The 20597-nt window shown below is 37.9% G+C and overlaps 1 protein-coding gene and 1 pseudogene across 2 annotated transcripts in view; both read right to left on the bottom strand.

Moving 5' to 3' along the window:
* RMDN1 (regulator of microtubule dynamics 1) overlaps positions 1-20047 on the bottom strand; it is a 49375-nt gene extending 29328 nt beyond the window's left edge. For both annotated transcript variants that reach the window (XR_003610792.1, XM_028113104.1), the window contains exons 1-2: positions 19815-20047; positions 5842-5959 (exon numbers count right to left, since the gene is read on the bottom strand). Coding sequence is in view for 1 of the 2 variants with exons in the window: in XM_028113104.1 (XP_027968905.1) it covers positions 5842-5959; positions 19815-19943 (247 nt within the window). In the remaining variant the exon portion in view is untranslated. The remainder of the gene's footprint in view (positions 1-5841; positions 5960-19814) is intronic.
* On the bottom strand, positions 2295-3817 carry LOC114216497 (L-lactate dehydrogenase A-like 6A pseudogene; annotated as a pseudogene).
* Positions 20048-20597: the final 550 nt, after the last annotated feature.

Raw genomic sequence — 20597 nt, 5'->3', positions numbered from 1 at the left:
AGGTTAGGAGCATGTAGACCACTCATATCTGCAAATCAGCTGTGTGGGCTTTTTTACTTGTTTAATGTTCTGTACTTTTCCTGAAAATATTTAAAAATAAGCTATGCTACTGACATTAAGAGACCACATTGTTAAAATGGATTAAACTTTGAAAGTAAGTTACTTTTCTGGTTAATAGTGAATATCCCAAGATGAACTGAGATATTAATTCAACTGTACAAAACCAAATTTAGCCTAAAATGAATATGCACAAGATCATAATTTTTTTTTTAAGATTTTATTTATTTGACAGAGAGACACAGCGAGAGACGGAACAGAAGCAGGGGGAGTGGGAGAGGGAGAAGCAGGCTTCCCGCTGAGCAGGGAGCCCGATGTGGGGCTTGATTCCCAGGACCCTGGAATCATGACCTGAGCCGAAGGCAGACGCTTAACGACTGAGCCACCCAGGTGCCCCACAAGATCATAATTCTTAGAATTTTAAAAAATGTCACTGATACGACATAAATTAGTAAACTTTGGTCTTCTAGTTTTTCTTGCTAAGTGTACTCTTAGCCATGTGAGATGTATCTGCACAAAAAGAAATACTCTACTCCTCAAAGTAAGCAATCTACTTCTGGAAATTTCTCCCTACAGAAATTATAAAGTAGAAAATGAGTATCTAGATTCTCCAGGATTTTTCTAGATGCTAGAAGGCTCTAAGTAGCAACAACATCATCAAAATTTAAGGCAAATCTTTCACACCAACAATACTGTGTCTCAGCAGTACTGGAAGCAGTGCCTCTAAAGATGCCCTGTAGTAGTACAAAGGACTACAGATGAAGGAGCACTGGCCTCGGTTCTGTAGATTCATCAAAGAAGAATCAGTGAAAGTATATGAAAAGAGACAACTGAAATGATTTTATGAAGAACCTTTAAGATGGGCCACTTGTAATTCTCTTTTAGGCATTTTATAAGTGAACTTTCACATACACACACACACACACACACACACACACACACGAGTACTGTGACTATATTAGCATATCTTGAAGGGCTTTAAATTTTGTCTATTTTAAAGAAATAATGAAAAACTTTCTACTGGAGTTCTTCAATTATGGCCGACAAGTGGGTATTTGCTCTATCCTGTGGTAAATATAGACGTTACCATTTTAAAAAAGAGTCCCACAACCCCATCCAACTGAAATGTCAAAACATATGTATGCCCTTGGGATCCCTGGGTGGCTCAGTCAGTTAAGAGGCTGCCTTTGGCTCAGGTCATGATCCCCAGGTCCTGGGATCAAGCCCCACGTCAGACTCCCTGGTCAGCGGGAAGCTTGCTTCTCCCTCTCCTTCTACCTGCCACTACCCCTGCTTGTGCTCTCTCTCAAATAAATAAAATCTTAAAAAAAAAAATCCTGATTAAAAAATAAAGTTTGTCTTGAGTCCAGCAATCTTGTTGAACTTTCTTAAAAAAAAAAAAAAAAATATATATATATAGGGGTGCCTGGGTGGCTCAGTCGTTAAGCGTCTGCCTTTGGCTCAGGTCATGATCCCAGGGTCCTGGGAATCGAGCCCCGCATCAGGCTCCCTGCTCCGTGGGAAGCCTGCTTCTCCCTCTCCCACTCCCCCTGCTTGTGTTCCCTCTCTCACTGAGTCTCTCGCTGCCAAATAAATAAAATCTTAAATATATATATATATATACATATGCCTTTAATTTCTAAAAACATAATTCAGAATATGATTGTATCCCAGTAAATGAAGGAAAAAATCTTTTAATTGGCTTCAATGAGCATGAAGCAGCCCTAAAGAGAAGTAAGCAGTTTTGATGAGCGGAATTATCTGAAGACCATTTCCTAAAAAATATGAAAAATAAAGATCACAGTATAGCAAATAGGAGAGAGATGACAAAGTAAAACTTGTAAGGACTGATGAAATTATAGTTTTGTAGAAACATGGGTCATTTTCCAAGTTAAAAAAATCTATCTCTATATTTTATCAGTAACTGATGTTTTTTCAAGGGCAATGGTCTAGTTGCACAAATTATAATGAACACGCCAATCAACTAATTATAAAGTGACATTTTATTTAAGAAAACAAAGTTAAAGAAAATCAAAGCAAGTTAAATAAATATCCATACTCTGTTCTTTGTATTAACTTTCTAAGTGCTCAAAATATGCTTGAAAACACAGGAAGGATTCTACAATATACATTAAAATCTTTAATAAAGATAATTAACAGTTTTCAGAGTAAGTTATACCTTGGAATATTAAAATCTTATTTAAGGTCAAATCAAGGTTTCATTTGGAGTTAGGACTAGAACTAACATTTCGAGTTGTTTGTATAAACTTTTACTTTTACATTCGTAGAGGAAGTTATAACTTTTTTCTAAGCAGCATATAAATGAACATATATATAAGCCAGCCAGAATGAAAGAATTAGCATTATGTTGGATGAAAAGAACCAGAATCTCTATAACACATTAAACACATACATCATACATCCTTTTAGACCAAAGAGCAACTACACACACACGGATTCAAGTTTATTCAAAAGTTTGATATACAATCCTGCAACTACTATCTCTCCTTTCATTACAGGATCAAACTTTAAAGCTTGATCTCTTTGTGACTTTCCCAAAGTTTTTCTGCACTCCTTCTCAAATGGATCTCCTCTTCAAGGGTCAGCTTTATCTTAATACGGTTTGCAATACCATCCTCTCCCAAGATACAAGGAACACTAAGGAATACTTCTTCATTTATTCCAAGAGGCCCTTCGTTATGGTGGAAACTGGATGCACTCTCCTAAGATTCTTCAAAATGCTTTCTGTTAAATCAGCTACAGATAGACCAACAGCGCAATTTGTATAACCTTTCATTTTAACCATCTCATAGCCAGAGGTTATCACCTCTTTGTGGACATTTTCCCAGTGCTCAGGATCTTTATCCGTTCCTATATCTGAATTCAGATCCTTCAAGGGGATACTAGCAATGTTAACTCCACTCCACACAGGTACACTTGAGTCTCCATGTTCTCCAAGGATCCATGCATGACAGCTTTCTGAGTGGATACCAAGTCTTTGCCCAATAAAGAAACGGAAACAGGCAGTGTCCAGATTACAGCCACTTCCAGTAACATGGTTATGGGGAAATGCATTCAACTTCCAAGCTACATAAGATATCCACTGGATTAGAAACAACTACCATTTTGCACTGGGGACCATACCGGGTAATGTTGGAAATCATTAATTTAATGATGGACACATTTCTCTTGACTACATCAAGGCGTTTTTCTCCTTTTCTTGGGTGTGCATCTGCTGTGATAATCACTAGGTTGGAGTTTGCAGTGACATGGTAATCTTTGCTGGAAACAATATTTGGCATTTTCATGAAAGAGCTGCCATGTTGAAGATCCACTGTCTCACCCTTCAGTTTGCCTTCATCAACATCCACAAAAGCAAGTTCATCACTCAAGCCTTTTAATAAGATGCTGATAGCACATGCCATGCCAACTGATCCAATTCCTATAACAGAGATCTTATTGTGATAAATGGTCTCCTCTGAAGTGAAATTCTTAATAAGTTCGCACCTGATAGTTGCCATCTTGGAGACAGGGATAAAGGACCAACTGTCCCTGAGAGGGGTGCATACCACCTGGCAGGGACACAGAGCCATCCCTAGGCAAAAGACATTCGCTCCTACAGGGCGTAGTCTCCTGCTCGTCCATAGGACTCCCCCAGCCCAGCTCATAGCAGTTGGCTCAAGAGGTGAAGGAAGGGAATGGAGGAAAGCCACATCAAAGTTCTTTGAAGCGCAAAGTAAGTAAACAGTTGAAGGTTTAATGCCCTACCACCTCACCCCCCACCCAGCTCACTACTGCACCTGTGCAAGACCACACCCAGCTCGTGCAGGCCCCACAAGGGTCCAGAACCTTAAAATGTTTTTTAATTTACTGAATCTGCAGTAATTTTAAATAAAGACACATTTGAAAAAATGGACTATTACCGTTAAAGCTAAAGTTAATTTCAGCTTTGCCTTTCAAAATGCCATATTTTGTCGCTCAGGGAAGCCCTACATCTTTGCACTCATTTCCCTAAGGAAAGGGTGCTAAAGTACACTGAAACTAAGTGTGACAGACCAAAAAAATTGATTAGAGTTCTAATCTCTGCTCTGACACTTTGACTTTGAAGAAGTTAAACTGTGAGCTTCTTTTTCAAAGGTTAATACTATAATGGGTGGAGCCTGGCTGGCTCAGTCAGTAGAGCTCCTGACTCTTGACTTCCGGGTCCTGAGTTCCTGTCCATGTTGGCGATAGAGTTTAAAATAAAATAAAATAAAAAACAAACAAACAAAACACCTAAAATGGAACACACACACACAGATCCAAATATTAAAACTGCAACCACTGGGCACATCTCTCAGGGATACATTTTAAAAAATTATTATCATGTCATAATACAATTTGTTCTTACTACTTAGAAGGTTGCTGTGAGAATTGAAGTTAGGTGAAAAGTTTAGGGAACCAAGTCCTCTACTTTATCCATCATAAAAATTATACATAAAAGGAAAGATAAAACAAAAACACAGCAATTCTCAATATCTGCTCTTTTTTAAGATTTTATTTTTATTTTATTCATGAGAGGTAAAGAAAGAGGCAGAGGGAGAAATAGGCTCTCTGCAGAGCAGGGAGCCAGATTTTGGGACTCAATCCCAGGACCCTGTGATCATGACCTAAGCCGAAGGCAGTCACTTAACCAACTGAGCCACCCAGGCACCCTTTATCTGCTCTTTTAAAGACAAGGATAATCATGGGAAATCAATAACTAGTAATTTTTAGCTAATATTCTCAAATTCATCTACCACAACTTTAATAAGAACATCTATTCAAAATAAAATCTCTGCTTCTTTCCCCAATCACTTCTAAATGATTAAAAGGTGGGGACTACAAAAATTAAAAATTTTTATCTAATATACTGAAATTTTGCCTCTGTCAACACACACAACTGTTTTAATTAATTTCTTTTAAATACGGCAAGTCTTGATATATACTTATCTATAGTATACCAAATCTGATAGAAATCTGATAGAATTTTTCTACTTTTCAATCAGTTATTTGATATTTAGTACTAAACTGCATTTTGTCTGTAAATAAAATATTTTTACCTCAAAGTAATTGGGCCTTTATTAACAATATCAAGAAGAGTATAATAACTTGGAATTAATGACAAAAGAATTATTGTGTCAAAAGGGCTAGATCCAGGGCGCCTGGGTGGCTCAGTTGGTTAAACGACTGCCTTTGGCTCAGCTCATGATCCTGTAGTCCCTGGATCGAGTCCCGCATCAGGCTCCCTGCTCGGCGGGGAGTCTGCTTCTCCCTCTGACCCTCCCCTCATCTCATGTGCTCTCTCTCTCAAATAAAAAAAAAAAAAAAAAAAAAAACTCTAAAAAAAAAAAAGGGGCTAGATTCATTCTCTGTGGTATATTCCTCTCCTAATCCCTCAACCCCTTAAAAATGTAAAAAATATTCTTAGCCCAAGGATCCCATAAAACTACAAAATATTAACAGAGTATCTTTCACTGAAGGAGCTCTAGTTGCTAGAAGATATTACACATACACAGAAATATATATGTTCACACAGAGATGTACACACAAATATAATATATATACATATTACATATATAAAATCAGACTCAATGACAAATAAAGAAAAGCAGAAATATAGCCTAGAAAAAAGCTTCATTACTTATTCAAAAATAACTCAAAGTTATTAACAAAATATTTTAATATTTTATTAATAACACAATAATTATGTTATTAACAAACATAATTAACTCTAAGTAGTCCATGTGTTTAGCTTAGGCTTACCTTTGGCTGTGGCATGAACCACAGCAGCCTGGGAAAATACTTGAAATGTTTCAAAACCCAAATAAGGTAAAGCTGAGAATAAAAGGCTTCTTTTGACAGATCCTAGATTTCCCATCACCTATGGAAACAATTATGGCCAGAGTTATCAAACACAAAATGTGAACAAACAGCTACTCCAAGCAAAAATTACATCAATTAAAAAAAATTACAACAACTTTCTCCTACCCCCAAAGCAATCAATCCTAAGAATACTGGAAGCTCAAAATTTACTTCAAATTCTTCAGTAAAACTATTTCACATACTTACATTACAGGGAGAGCATATCCTGTTAAGAAAAGATTCTTAACAATGGCTAAGGCTAACAATAGTAATTTATCTAAAAATCACAGTCATGCTAAGTGCTGGACTGTAAGATCTACATTTTATTTGAGGAGGCATGGATATTGTAACTATGAAATAAAATATAAAATACTAATATATAACAAGTACCAATCCTAAGAACAGACAAGATGAAAAATATCAAATATGGTAATTACTACACATAAAAAGTGTACATGGATTTAAAGATATCTTCAAAAGTGATCTACAAAACCCATAGTTTTGGGCACCTGGGTGGCTCAGTTGGTTAAGCGACTGCCTTCGGCTCAGGTCATGATCCTGGAGTCCCTGGATCGAGTCCCGCATCGGGCTCCCTGCTCAGCAGGGAGTTTGCTTCTCCCTCTGACCCTCCCCCCTCTCATGTGCTCTTTCAATCTCACTCTCTCTCTCAAATAAATAAATAAAATTTTTAAAAAAACCCATAGTTTTGAAATAAACAATGAATAAAGAGCATATCCAAATAGATTTGTAAATGGATTTTCATTATTATGGCCAGAATTCTCAAGACCCAAGAAGGCTAAGGAGTATATGGATATCACTCCACCAATTCTTTCCTACAACAGTTTTTCTTTCACAAGATAGTATCATTTTCTCCCTTTCTGTTGATTCATTCCCACTGGTATAAAAACAAGCTATACTATCTTTGTAAGTTTTTATTTTTCTCTTAAAAACAAAGAGCTTCCTCTTGAATTCACTTCTCCCTTTAGTCTCATTTTCTAACTTCTCTTTTCAGCAAAACTTTTAAAAAGTTGTCGTTACTCTGTCTCCACTTCCTCTCTTCCCACTCTTGAACTTACACAAATCACTTTTATCCCCACAACACCACTGATGGTATGCCAGTTACAGCAACCAAGGACACAGCTATTTCTTATACTCAATTCTGAATCTCAGCTTCCTTGACCTAGCAACAGTATTTGACAGCTGATCACTTTTTAAGTTATGAATGGATGTTTAATTTTTTTTAAGATTTTATTTATTTATGTGAGAGAGAGAAGGAAAGAGAGAGCAATGAGCAGGGGGAGGGGCAGAGGGAGAAGCAGATTCCCCACTGAGCTGGGAGCCCAGTGCAGGGCTCCATGCAGGGACTCAGGGATGATGACCTGAAGGCAGACGCTTAACCGACTGAGCCAGCCAAACGCCCCTGGAAGTTTAATTTTTTTACTAAAACAGCTTTATTAAGGGGCGCCGGGGTGGCTCAGGCAGTTAAGTGCCTGCCTTCAGCTCAGGTCATGATCCCAGGGTCCTGGGATTGAGTCCCGCATCGGGCTCCCTGCTCAGTAGGAAGTCTGCTTCTCCCTCTCCTTCTGCCCTTCACCCCACTTGTGCACATAAATGCACTCTCTCCCAAATAAAATAAAATCTTAATAAAAATAAAAGTTTTATTGAAATATAAGTGACATACTACAAACTGTACATACATAATATGTACAATTCATTAAGGCATGCATATAAACCCATAAAACCATTACTATCACCACAATCAAGATAAAGATATCTGCAAGCCCCTCCCCCTTTTCCTCATGCTTCTTTGTAATACATCAGCCCCTTTCGTCAGCACTTGCTGTGTTCTCTTCACTCTTGAAACACTTTTCACTTGGCTTTTGGAACACTACTATCATATTTTCTCTGGTTTCAACAACTGCTCCTTTTCTTTGGTTGGTTCCTCCCTGGCCAGCTATGTTTGGGCTTTTTCCCCAGACCTTCTTTTCTCTACTTGTACCATTTTGGTGATCTCATCTTTAAATATCATCAACATCATACACACAAATGTAATATGAAGCCTGGGTTACTCCTCTAAACTTCAGAATCATATATCCAGCAGCTTAATCAACATCTATCTCCACATGAAGTACAACAGGCATCTCACATTTATTAGCCAAAACAAGTACTGTTTCCCTCAACTTTACCCATCTCACAACTTTCCCTCTCATGGTAAAGGGCAATTCTATTCTTCTATTAGGTTAAAAAAACAAACAAGCAAACAAAAAACCTTGTAGCCATTCTCGACTTTCTCTCAGGACTCACAACTGACCCATATCTTAACTTCTCATAAGGATCTAGGGTAGGAATGAGGAATCCAACATATTCCAATTTGCTGAGTGCTTTAATTTCTTGAGCATGAATATTCAAGATATTACACACAACTGGATTCAAAACAAATCAACAGCAAAGCAAGAAAACTGAATTTGACATAATCACAATTTTAACATATTTTCTGAGTTTATTCATATTTACCAAGGAGAAGCAAGATGGGGTTAGGAGCAGACAGTATGGGGGTGTGGATGTATGGTGGTGGTACTTGGAAGAAAAAGACTTAAGATATCAGTAAGTCTCCTGGTTCCTTATTTTTATGGCAGGTATATCACATGGTTGAAAAGTATGCACAGACTGTTAAAGCTTGAGAAAACTACACATTCACAGTGTTCAATTTCCTTGCTGGTATCATGTTCAATAAACAATAATCCTGGCTTTCTAAGAGGGGAAAAAATGCACTGTCGGGCAGCTGACATTTGTACTTCTTACTGTAAATTAATAAAGTGACAGTTTTCCAGTGGGACTCTGACTAGTTTGGTTAATGTAGAGCAGCTTTCTGCTCATCTGTGAGAAAATAGATAAAAATCATGTTTCTGGAACTAAAAAAATAAATTAAAAGAATTAGGACCTAGTGACCCCTGAAGATACTAACAACTTGTGAAACTGTCTGTCTGAGACAGCTAGAATGTACCATTTTACTTTGCACCTCCAATACTCTACAATTCCTGTCACATAAATAATTCTCAAAAAAATATTTGTTAAACCAAAGAAGTAAGCTATCTGTTAAATAAGTCTTTTCTTCAACACTAATTATACTAAGTTCAAGCTAGAAGGAACTCCAAAATACAAACTCATCACTAAATGGGAAGGAATGTGTCCCTACCATCTCCCAGTTTTCCTCCTAATTTCCTGTCAGCTCCTCCTCCACTTAAATATCGGAATTCCTCCACGGTGGGTACTAGGTCTTCTTCTTGTCTTACTATAAAGTACTTTCAACCTCTACCATGTTATCATTTACAACCATATGATAATGTCCCCTGAATCTGTATCTCCAGCTCAGACCTCAGAAGGTAAACACCAGACCTATCCAACTACTGTCTATTCTACATGTCAACTTGGCTATCTCATCAATCACCATAACTAGCCCAAAACATCTCATCTCCCTCTTTGCCATCCCCCCCAATTGCTTCTGTAGTCCTATTCCGGTAAACAGCATCACCATCCATCCTGCTGCTCTAGCCAGAAACTTGAGATCTTTGCTGACTGCTTCCTTTCAGTTCCCACATCAAAGCTATCTTTTAGGTCCACTAAGTTTACATCCTTAGTGTACTTTAAATGCATCCACTTATTTCCATTTCCATGATTACCACTAAAGTTCAAGCCACTAGATTTCTCACTGTGCTATACCAATCATCCCTTATCTGGTCTATAGCATCCACTCTAACCTATCCATTCTTGACCCTAGACAAAGTTATTTTTTTAGCATTATTTTGATCAAATGATTTCCCTGTTTAAAAATTTTTCATGGTTTCCTATAACCTTTAGAATAAAATCAGTGGGGTGCCTGAGTGGCTCAGTCGGTTAAGTGTCTGCCTTCAGCTCAGGTCATGATCCCAGGGCCCTGGGATCGAGACCTGCATAGGGCTCCCTGCTCAGCGGAGAGTCTCCTCCCTCTGCCTGCCACTCTGGCTATCTGTGCTCTCTATCTCTCTGTCAAATAAGTAAATAAAATCTTAAAAAAAAAAAAAAGAATAAAATCAGAAATACTTAACATTGTTTATATGGTTTTCTGAATCTGGTTGTAGTAAGCAGCCTCTAAAATGGCCCCAGTGGGTCTGGTTCAAAATGGCAATGTAGGAGGATCGTGAACACCCATCCTCTCATGGACACACCAAATCTACAGCTACATGCCAAACAATTTCCTCTGAAAGAAACCCAAAAAGAGACTGAAGTCATACCATGCATCTTTTCTGACCACGATGTTATGACACTAGAAATCAACCACTAAATAAATAAATAAATCTGGAAAGGGCACAAATACATGAAGGTTAAATAACATGCTACTAAACAATAAATGGGTCAACCAGGGAATCAAAGAAGAAATAAAAAAATACATAGGGACAAATAAAAATGAAAACACAACAGTCCAAAATCTTTGGAGTGCAGCAAAAGCAGTTCTAAGAGGGAAGTTTACAGCAATACAGACCTACCTCAAAAAGCAAGAAAAATCTCAAGTAAACAACCTAACCTTACATCTAAAGAAGCTAGAAAAACAAAAACAAACAAAACCCAAATCCAGCAGGAGGAAGGAAATAGTAAGCATTAGAGCAGAAATAAATTATATAGAGACTAAAAAAACAACTAAATAGATCAATGAAACCAGGAGCTGGTTCTCTGAAAGATCAACAAAATTGACAAAACTTTAGACAGACTCATCGAGAGAGAGAGAGAGGAGGGAATCAAAATCAGAAACGAAAGAAGAAATAACAACTGACATCTTAGAAATACAGAGGATTATAAGAGAATATTATGAAAAATCATATGCTAACAAACTGGACAACCCAGAAAAAATGGATATAATCTCCCAAAACTGAATTGGGATGAAACAGAAAATTTGAACAGATGGATTACCAGCAATGAAACTGAATTACTAATCAAAAAACTCCCAACAAACAAAAGTCCAAGACCAGATGCTTCATTCTACCCAACATTTAGAAGAGTTAATACCTATTCTTCTCAAATTTTTCCAAGAAACAGAAGAGAAAGGAAAACTTCCAAATTCATTCTATGAGGCCACCATTATTACCCTGATACCAAAATCAGATAAAGACACTACCAAAGAGAACCCCAGACTAATATCTCTGATGAACATAGATGCAAAAATCCTCAACAAAAATTCTCAACAAAGTATTAGCAATCCAAATCCAAAATACATTAAAAATAATAATTCACCACAATCAAGTGAAATTTATCCAGGAATGTAAGGTTGGTTCAATATTCACAAATCAACCAACATGATACATCACATCAATAAGAGGAAGGATAAAAACTGTATGATCATTTCAACAGAAGCAGAAAAAGCATCTGACAAAGTACAGCATTCATTCATGATAAAAGCCCTCAACAAAGTAGGTAGAGAGGGAACATACCTCAACATAATAAAGGCCATATATGAAAAACACAGCTAATATCATTACTCAATGGAGGAAAATTGAGAGCTTTTCCACTAAGGTCAGAAATAAGGCAAGGATGTCCACTCTCACCACTTTTATTCAGTGTAGTACTGGAAGTCCTAGCTACAGCAATCAGAAAAGAGAAAGGAATAAAAGACATCCAAATTGGTAAGGAAGAAGTAAAACTTTTACTAATTGCAGATGACAGAATACTACATGTAGAAAACCCTAAAGTCACCAACAAAAAAGCTACCAGAAGTGATACATGAATTCAGTCAAGTCACAAGATACAAAATCAACGTACAGAAATCTGTTGCTCTTCTATACACTAATAATGAAGCAGCAGAAAGAGAAAGGAAGAAAAGAATCCCATTTACAACTGCACCAAAAATAATTAAATCCCTAGAAATAAACTTAACCAAGAAGGTAACACCTGTACTCTAAAAACTATAAAACACTAATGAAAGAAATTGAAGACAACACAAAGAAATGGAAAGGCGTTCCATGCTCATGGATTGAAAAGAACAAATATTGTTAAAATGTCCACATTACCCCAAGCAAGCTAGAGATTTAATGCAATCCCTAACAAAAATATCAATAGTATTCTTCCCAGAACTAGAAAAACAATCCTAAAATTTGCATGGAACCACAAAGACCCTATATAGCCAAAGCAATCTTGAAAAAGTAAAACAATACTGGAGGTATCACAATTTAAGATTTCAAGATATCTTACAAAGCTGTAGTAATTAAAACACTATGGTGCTGGCAGAAAAACAGACACATAGATCAATGGAACAGAACAGAGAGCCCAGAAATAAACCCACAATTACATGGTCAATTAATCTATGACAAAGGACGCAAGAATATGCAATGGGAAAAAGACAAGTCTCTTCAACAAATGGTGTTGAGAAAACTGGACAGCTACATGCAAAAGAATGAAACTGGACCATTTTTTACACCATACAAAAAAAAAATAAACTCAAAATGGACTAAGGACCTAAATGTGAGACCTGAAACCATAAAAATCTTAGAAGAGAGCACAGGCAATAATTTCTCTGACATCAGCCATAAAAACGTTTTTCTTGATAGGTCTCCTGAGGCCAGGGAAACAAAAGCAAAAATAAACTGTTGGGACTACATCAAAATAAAAACTTCTGCACGGCAAAGGAAACAACCGACAAAACTAAAAAACAGCCTACTGACTGGGAGAAGGTATTTTCAAATGACATATCTGATAAAGGGTTAGTATCCAAAATATATAAAGAAGTTATACAACTCAACATCCAAAAAACCAAATAATCCAATTTAAAAATGGGCAGAAGACATGAACAGACATTTCTCCAAAGACATACAGATGGCCAACAGACACATGAAAAGAAGCTCAACATCACTCTGCATCAGGAAAATGCAAATCAAAACCACAATGAGAGGCACCTGGGTGGCTCAGTTGGTTGGGCGACTGCCTTCGGCTCAGGTCATGATCCTGGAGTCCCGGGATTGAGACCCACATCGGGCTCCCTGCTCAGCAGAGAGTCTGCTTCTCCCTCTGACCCTCTTCCCTCTCGTGCTCTCTATCTCTCAAATAAATAAATAAATAATCTTTAAAAAAAAAAACAAACACAATGAGATATCACCTCACATCTATCAGAATGGCTAAAATAAAAAACACAAACAATGAGTATTGGCAAGGATGTGGAGAAAAAGGAACTCCCATGCACTCTTGGTGGGAATGTAAACTGGTGCAGCCACTGTGAGAAACAGTATTGAGTTTCCTCAAAAATTTTTAAATGAAATTACCCCATGATCCAGCTATGACACCACTGGGTATTTACCCAAAGAATATGAAAACACTAATTCAAAAGAATAAATGCACATGAATGTTTATTGCAGCAATATTTACAATAGCCAAAATAAGGAAGCAACCCAAGAGTCTATCAAGAGATGAATGAATAAAGAACATGTGGTATATAGATAAAAATGTAGTATTATTTAGCCATAAAAAAATAATCAAGTCTTGAAATTTACAACAACATGAATGGATCTAGAGTGTATAATGGTTGAGCAAAATAAATCAAAGAAACACAAATACTGTATGATTTCACTCATGTGTGGAATTTAAGAAACAACACAAATGAACAACAACAACAACAACAAAAAACAGATGATTACCAGAGCGGAGGTGGGTGGAGGGATGGGTGAAATAGGTGAAGGGAATTAAGAGTGCACTTACTCTCTATGAGCACGTAGTAATATATGAAATTGTTGAATCACTATATTGTACATCTGAAATAAATATAACACTGTATCTTAACTACACTAGAATTAAAATTTTTAAGAATCCATTGAAAATATCATACATCATGATCAAGTGGGATTTATTCTAGGGTACTGCAAGGAAGATTCAAAAATCTGCAAACCAATCAGGGTGACACAACAAAATGAAGGCCCCAAATCACATGATTATCTCAATAGATATAGAAAAAGCATCTGACAAAAATTCAATATCCATTCATGATAAAATTCTCAATAAAGTGGATATAGAGGGAATATATCTCAACATAATAAAGCCAATACATGGGGCGCCTGGGTGGCTCAGTTGGTTAAGTATCTGCCTTCAGCTCAGGTCATGATCCCAAGGGTCCTGGGACTGAGTCTGGCATCTGGCTCCTTGCTCAGCGGGGAGCCTGCTTCTCCCTCTCCCTTTGCCTGCCACTCCCTCTCTTGTGCTCTCTCAATCTCTCGCTCTGTCAAAAAATAAATAAAATCTTTAAAAAAATAAATAAATAAAGGCAATACATGACAAGTTCAGAGCTAGTATCATACTCAAGTGGTGAAAAGCCAAAAGCTTTTCCTCTAAAATGAGAATCAAGACAAGAATGCCCACTCTCACTTTTATTCAACACGGTATTAGAAATCCTAACTAGAGCAATTAGGAATAAAAAAAGAAGGAAAAGAAAAGAGAAAGAAAAGATATCCAAATCAGAAAGGAAGAAGTAAATTTGTAGTAACATGGTATTAGATATAGAAAACCCTAAAGAGGGCGCCTGGGTGGCTCAGTCGTTAAGCGTCTGCCTTCGACTCAGGTCATGATCCCAGGGTCCTCGGATCCAGCCCCTCATCGGGCTCCCTGCTCAGCGGGAGGCCTGCTTCTTCCTCTCCCACTCCCCCGCTTGTGTTCCTGCTCTCGCTCACTCTCTCTGTCAAATAAATAAATAAAAAAATCTTAAAAAAGAAAACCCTAAAGACCTCACCCAAAAACTGTTGGAAATAATAAACAAATTCAGTAAAGTAACAAGATACAAAATCAATACAAAAATATATTGTATTTCTTTATACTAATAATGAATTATCAGAGAAATTAAGAAAACAATCCCATTTATCGTTATATCAAAAAGAATAAAATACCTAGAAATAAATTTAACCAAGAATCTGGTAAAAGACCTGTGCACTAAAAACTGTAACACACTGATGAAAGAAACTGAAAACACAAATAAATGGAAAGATATTCCGTGCTAACAGATTGGAAGAATACTGTAAAACCGTCCATACTACCTGAAGCAATCTGCAGATTCAACAGCATTTTCAAATTCCAACTGCACTTTTCACAGAAACAGAACAAAGAATCCTGAAGTTTGTATGGAACCACAAAAGACCCCAAATAGCCAAAGCAACCTTGAGAAGAACAAAGCAGGAGGCATCATGCTTCCTCATTTAAAAAATATTACAAAGCTACAGCAATCAGAACAGTATAGTATTCGCACACACAGATCTATGGAACAAAAGAGTGAGTTCAGAAATAAACTCATGCATATATGGGCCAACTAATTTAAAATACAGGAGCCAAGAATATACAATAAGAAAAAAAGTCTCTTCAATGAGTGTCCAGAAAACTGGACAGCCACATGAAAAAGAATAAAACTGAACCACTGTATTACAGCATACACAAAAATTAACTCAAAAGGGACTAAAACCTTGAACATCAAATCTAAAACCATAAACTCCTAGAAGAAAACATAGGGGGTAAGCTCCTTGATGATGATCTTGGCAATAATTTTTCAGATTTTACACCAAAAGCAAAGGCAACAAAAGTAAAAATAAACTTGTGGGACTCCATCAAACTAAAAAGTTTGTGCACAGGAAATGAAACTATCAACAAAATGTAAAAGCAACCTACCAAATTGAAGAAAAAATTGGCACATCATATATCTGATAAGGAATTAACATCCAAAATATATAAAGAATTTTCACAATTCAATAGGCAAAACCATTTAAAAAACCAGTCCAATTAAAACATGGGCAGAGTATGAGAAGAGACGTTTTTCCAGAGACTTACAGATAGCCAACAGGTACATGAAAAGGTACTCATTAGGGAAATGCAAATCAAAACGACAATGTGGTATCTCACACTTCTTAGAATGGTATTGTCAAAAAAACAAGAAATAATAAGTGTTGGTGAGGATGTGGGGAAGAGGAACCCTTGTGCACTGTTGGTGGGAATGAAAATTGGTGCAGCCACTATAGAAAACAGCATGAAGGTTAATCAAGAAATAAAAAATAGAACTACTATATAGCCCAGCAATTCTACTGGGTGTTTAACCAAAGGAAACAGAAACACTAACTCAAAAAGATATATGCACCCCCATGTTCACTGAAGCAATATTTACAGTTGCCAAGGCATGAAGCAACATGAGTGTCCATCTATGAATGCATAAAACAAATGTGATATATATATATATATATACACACACATACACACATACACACAATGGAATATTTTTCAGCCATAAAAAGAATGAAATCTTGCCATTTGTGACAACCTGAAGGGACCTTGAGGGCATTATGCTAAGTGAAATATGTCAGACAAGAAAGACAAATGCAGTATGATCTCATTGTGGAATCTAAAACAAAAGCCAAACTTATAAATAGAGAACAGATTGGTGGCTGCCAGAGGGGGAGTAGAAGGGGGCTGGTTAAATGGGTGAAGATGGTCAAAAAGTATAAATTTCCAGTTATAAAATAAGTCCTAGGATGTAATGTACAGCACGATAACTACAGTTAATAATACTGTATGTATATTTGGAAGTTACTAAGAGGGTAAATCTTAAAAAAGTTCTCATCAAGAGAAAAAAACTGTAGAGAAGGATGTTAAATTTACTAATTGTGGGGATCATCTGGCAATATGTACAAATATTATAGCATTGTGTCATATACCTGAAACTGTTACATGTCAATTATATCTCAATTTAAAAATATACAGATAAATTAATTAAAATGGCCCCAAATGATTTCTGCCTTTTGTCAGGGCCCAGGGCAGGCTGCCTCAAAATGTAGCACAATGGTATACTGATTATTCTGAATTGAAGCTATTTGGGAAACTGCTGGTGCAACAACACTGAGACCCTCCTCTGACTCCCCGAAACAGGAAATAAATCTCGCATATGAAAAATACCGTTCCTGTACTAAGAAGTAAAAAGACATCCTCATCACCAGAGATAAGGACGTTAAAACCTAGAAAGCAATAGAAACAAGCCTTTGTTACAAATCTACTACCTCAGCCTAAATTATACTTAAAATTCCTTACTAAATAAAGCTCCCAAACATGTTTTCTTTATCCTGCCAGTTCCTCACAAATTTATTATGCCTAAAATGTATAAAAACTGCCTGCCTTGGTCATTTCTTTCGGTCTCAATTTCATTATTGGACATCCGTGCACATAATAAAACCTTGGTTTTTGTTCCTGTTGTTTCATGCAGTTTAATCCCTAAACCAGCTGGAAGAATCCTGGGAAGAAAGATTTCTCCCTTCTGTACTTCTAATATTCACTCCTTTGTGTAATTCCCTTCCCTTAAATGTAGGCTGGACTTACTGGCTCTCTTTAAAAAAACAGAATATGCAAAAGTGAAGGGATGTTACTTCAAGATTAGGTTATAAATTGCGACTTCCATCTTTGACACTCATTCTCTCAAGTGTTTTCTTTGATTGCTTGCCTGCCCTGGGGGAAGCTGCTGTGTCTTAAGGCAGCCCTTTTGAGAAGCCTTCTAGGTGAGTACAAAGGCCTGCCTACAACTACAGGAGCGAGGTTATAGGCATAACTTTCCCTCTACCTCTAAATTGAGCCCCCAAATGAAACCTCAACAGCCGAAGAGCTTGATTCAATCCTTATGAGAAACCTTCCGCCAGAGGCATCCAGCTAAGCCTCGATTTGATAACCAAAACACAGTGAGATTATGTTTGCTGCTTTAAACCATTGAGTTGTGCAATAATCTGCTATGCAGTAATAGATAACTAATAAACTGGTACTTGTCTGATTTTTCAGCCTTGGTTTATATCAGTTTATTCTCCCATTTCAGGCTCCACTCATAATTTCAGGTCCTCAAAAATACCACTTTTTCTTACCTCAAGGCCTGTATCATGCTACTTTCTCTACTGGAATATTTTTTTGTCCTCATATTCCCACTCTTCTTTAACCTCCCCTCATTCTTCATATCTCATCTCTAATTGCTCACACTTTGCCCCTTCCTCCCTTCAAGATCAGGTTAGGTATAACTTTGTTTCTCTTTTCCCAACACTTTGCATTAATTACATTTACTCAACTACCTTTCCTTCTAATCTGGAAGATCAATGAGGAAAAGTGTTTCTATTTCTTATGTTCAATCTATCTCCAGAGCTTAGAACAGAGCCTTGTTCACAGTAAGCAATGAGTACAAATCTGCTGAAAAATAAACATTCAGGGGGGTGGTGGGATGGGTTGGCCTGGTGATGGGTATTAAAGAGGGCACGTTCTGCGTGGAGCACTGGGTGTTATGCACAAACAATGAATCATGGAACACTACATCAAAAACTAATGATGTAAATTATGGTGATTAACATAACATAATAATTTAAAAAAAAGAAAGAAAAACGTTCAGAGAAGTGTTTTTTAATAGATTACATATAGAAGAGACAGAAAAATGAAACCTCAGCCACTCAGCAGTAGCCCCCAATCTCAACAAACTCCTGGAAAATATCTCCAACTCGGCTTACTGACATCATGCTGAGAGAAAGGTTTAGGAACAAGAAAACAAATGATGATACAAAAACCCATGAAAAACTTGGAAACTGTAATATTAGTTCCAACTCCCCCAAAATTCAATATATCTAAGGAAGAATGTTTTTCACTGCCTTTGGCTTAGAGTGAAGTTTTATTACTTAAAAATCTTTCTAGTCTCTCTTGATCTTGATTTTTTTCCTATCCTTTTCTATCTCCTCCAGTTCTCAGTTTTTTAGCACAGTGGCTATATGCAATACATGTAGATATCCTACCTGCCATCAAAACCAACATATTTCTGGCTGTGTGACTTGGATACATTACTTACCCTTACTTCTGTTTCCTCTTCCAAAAAATGGTTAAAATAACAGTTCTCACTCCATAGGATAGAAATGGAGATTATATGAGATAACGCTCAATGCAATGCCTGGTTATAGTAAAACTTCAAAAATGTTAGCCCTTATTATCTAAACGATGATCACCCCACTAAAATGGAACTTTTAACTCACCAATGCTCTAATCTGGGAACTTGAGGCTAACTAGTTTCCTACCTAGTACCCCTCCCATCCCTCTGCCTTATTTTTAACATCTCCCCATCTGACTATAAGCATTCTGGAGGATAGCAATCAAGCCTGTCTTTCATCACCTGTCCCCCTAACAGCTCCCCATAACCCTGAACATAGCAGGCAGTCAAAAATGTGTATTTTAGAGTTCCACATAATTAAACACCTAGTTCAAATAATACGTATCATATGCACTACTGCCAACCGTCACTCTCCAATCCCCTTCCATAAATAGATAAACCAAGGCCCACGAACGGTCTAATAGAAAAGCCAAAACTGGGATGACAATCCAACAACCTTCCTTAACACTATGCAGATAAAAACAAAGGACTCAAATTTTAAACCTAAATAGTACAAAATCTCTGCTTCTAAGTCGTAATAATTTTCAAAATCACACCACAAACTTTTCAAAGTCTGGCAGACTAAGTGCCTCAGGTGCTGTACAGTATCGCCAAAATAAAATTTTCACAGCGGTCAGGGTTCCAATCCCCCGCCCCCCCAACCAAAGTTCTGTTTTCACAGAGGAAAGACCGGCAGGATTCCCGGATTCTCGGGGGAGAAGGGTTGAGGGGGAGCTCATTCCTCCTTCGACCCCAGTTCTCAGAGAAGGAAGTAGCCTTGAGAAAGGGAGACGACCTGTTCGTTGCAGTCACCTGAAGAGCTCCAGGAACACCTGGCCCTAAGTACCTGCCTCAGTTCACCATATTCCCCAAGGAGATACGGAGCAGCCCGGCTGAAGAAGTGGGTGCCGGATCCCAGCCAGTAGTGAGGGGAGCGGAGTCAGGGCGGCGGGGGTACCTCAGAGCCGCGGAGTCGCCAAGTACAGCACTGTCCGCGGCTGCCAGCAACACCCCTCGAGAGCCAAGGTCCGGGAAAGACGGCACGTGCCCAAGGGAGAAAGCGCCAGAAGCGAGCGGCCAGCGCCATGACCAAAAACTCGCGGACTGACCCTTCACCCCTTCGGGCCGCTATGGAGTGCAGCGGAGCGAAAGTCTCTCTAGTCCTTCCCGAGAAAACAGCGACTTCCCTCCTCCAGGCCGCCTCTTCCGCTAAGCGATTTCCGGTCCACAGGTTCAGGGGGAGGGAAATACCCGGTTGGGTGGGATTTAGCGGCCCTTTAGGGCCTGCGCGCAGAGGACTGTTCTCTTGATGCTGTATGGTTTCTGCCGGTACTTTGTGGGGGCTCTCCTGGCTTTGGCATAGGATTAATCACCAGAACAGAGTTGAAAGTTCTCTGATAGACCTGATACTTTAAGTATGCAAGAAAAAAATTATTATTTATAATTCTCTGCTGCCTTCAAAGATAGAGTAATAGAGGGTCCTTTGGGGAAATAATTGGAAGAATTAAGCTGTTCCACATAAAGAAAGCAAAGAAGAGGGGCACCTGGGTGGCTCAGTCAGTTAAGCGGCTGTTTTCTGCTCAGGTCGTGATCCCAGGGTCCTGGGATGGAGCCCCTCCTAGGGCTCCCTGCTCAGCGGGGAGTCTGCTTTTCCCTCTCCCTCTGCTGCTCCTCCTGCTTGTGCTCTCTCTCTCTCTGTCAAATAAATAAATAAAATCTTGAAAGAAAGAAAGAGAGAGAA

This window comes from Eumetopias jubatus, unplaced genomic scaffold (genome assembly GCF_037043125.1).
Source record: "Eumetopias jubatus isolate StellerSeaLion01/CBP00866 unplaced genomic scaffold, mEumJub1_p1.0 scaffold_4, whole genome shotgun sequence".
In the NCBI taxonomy this organism is placed as follows: domain Eukaryota; kingdom Metazoa; phylum Chordata; class Mammalia; order Carnivora; family Otariidae; genus Eumetopias; species Eumetopias jubatus.
This window is presented reverse-complemented; position numbering and strand designations above follow the sequence as displayed.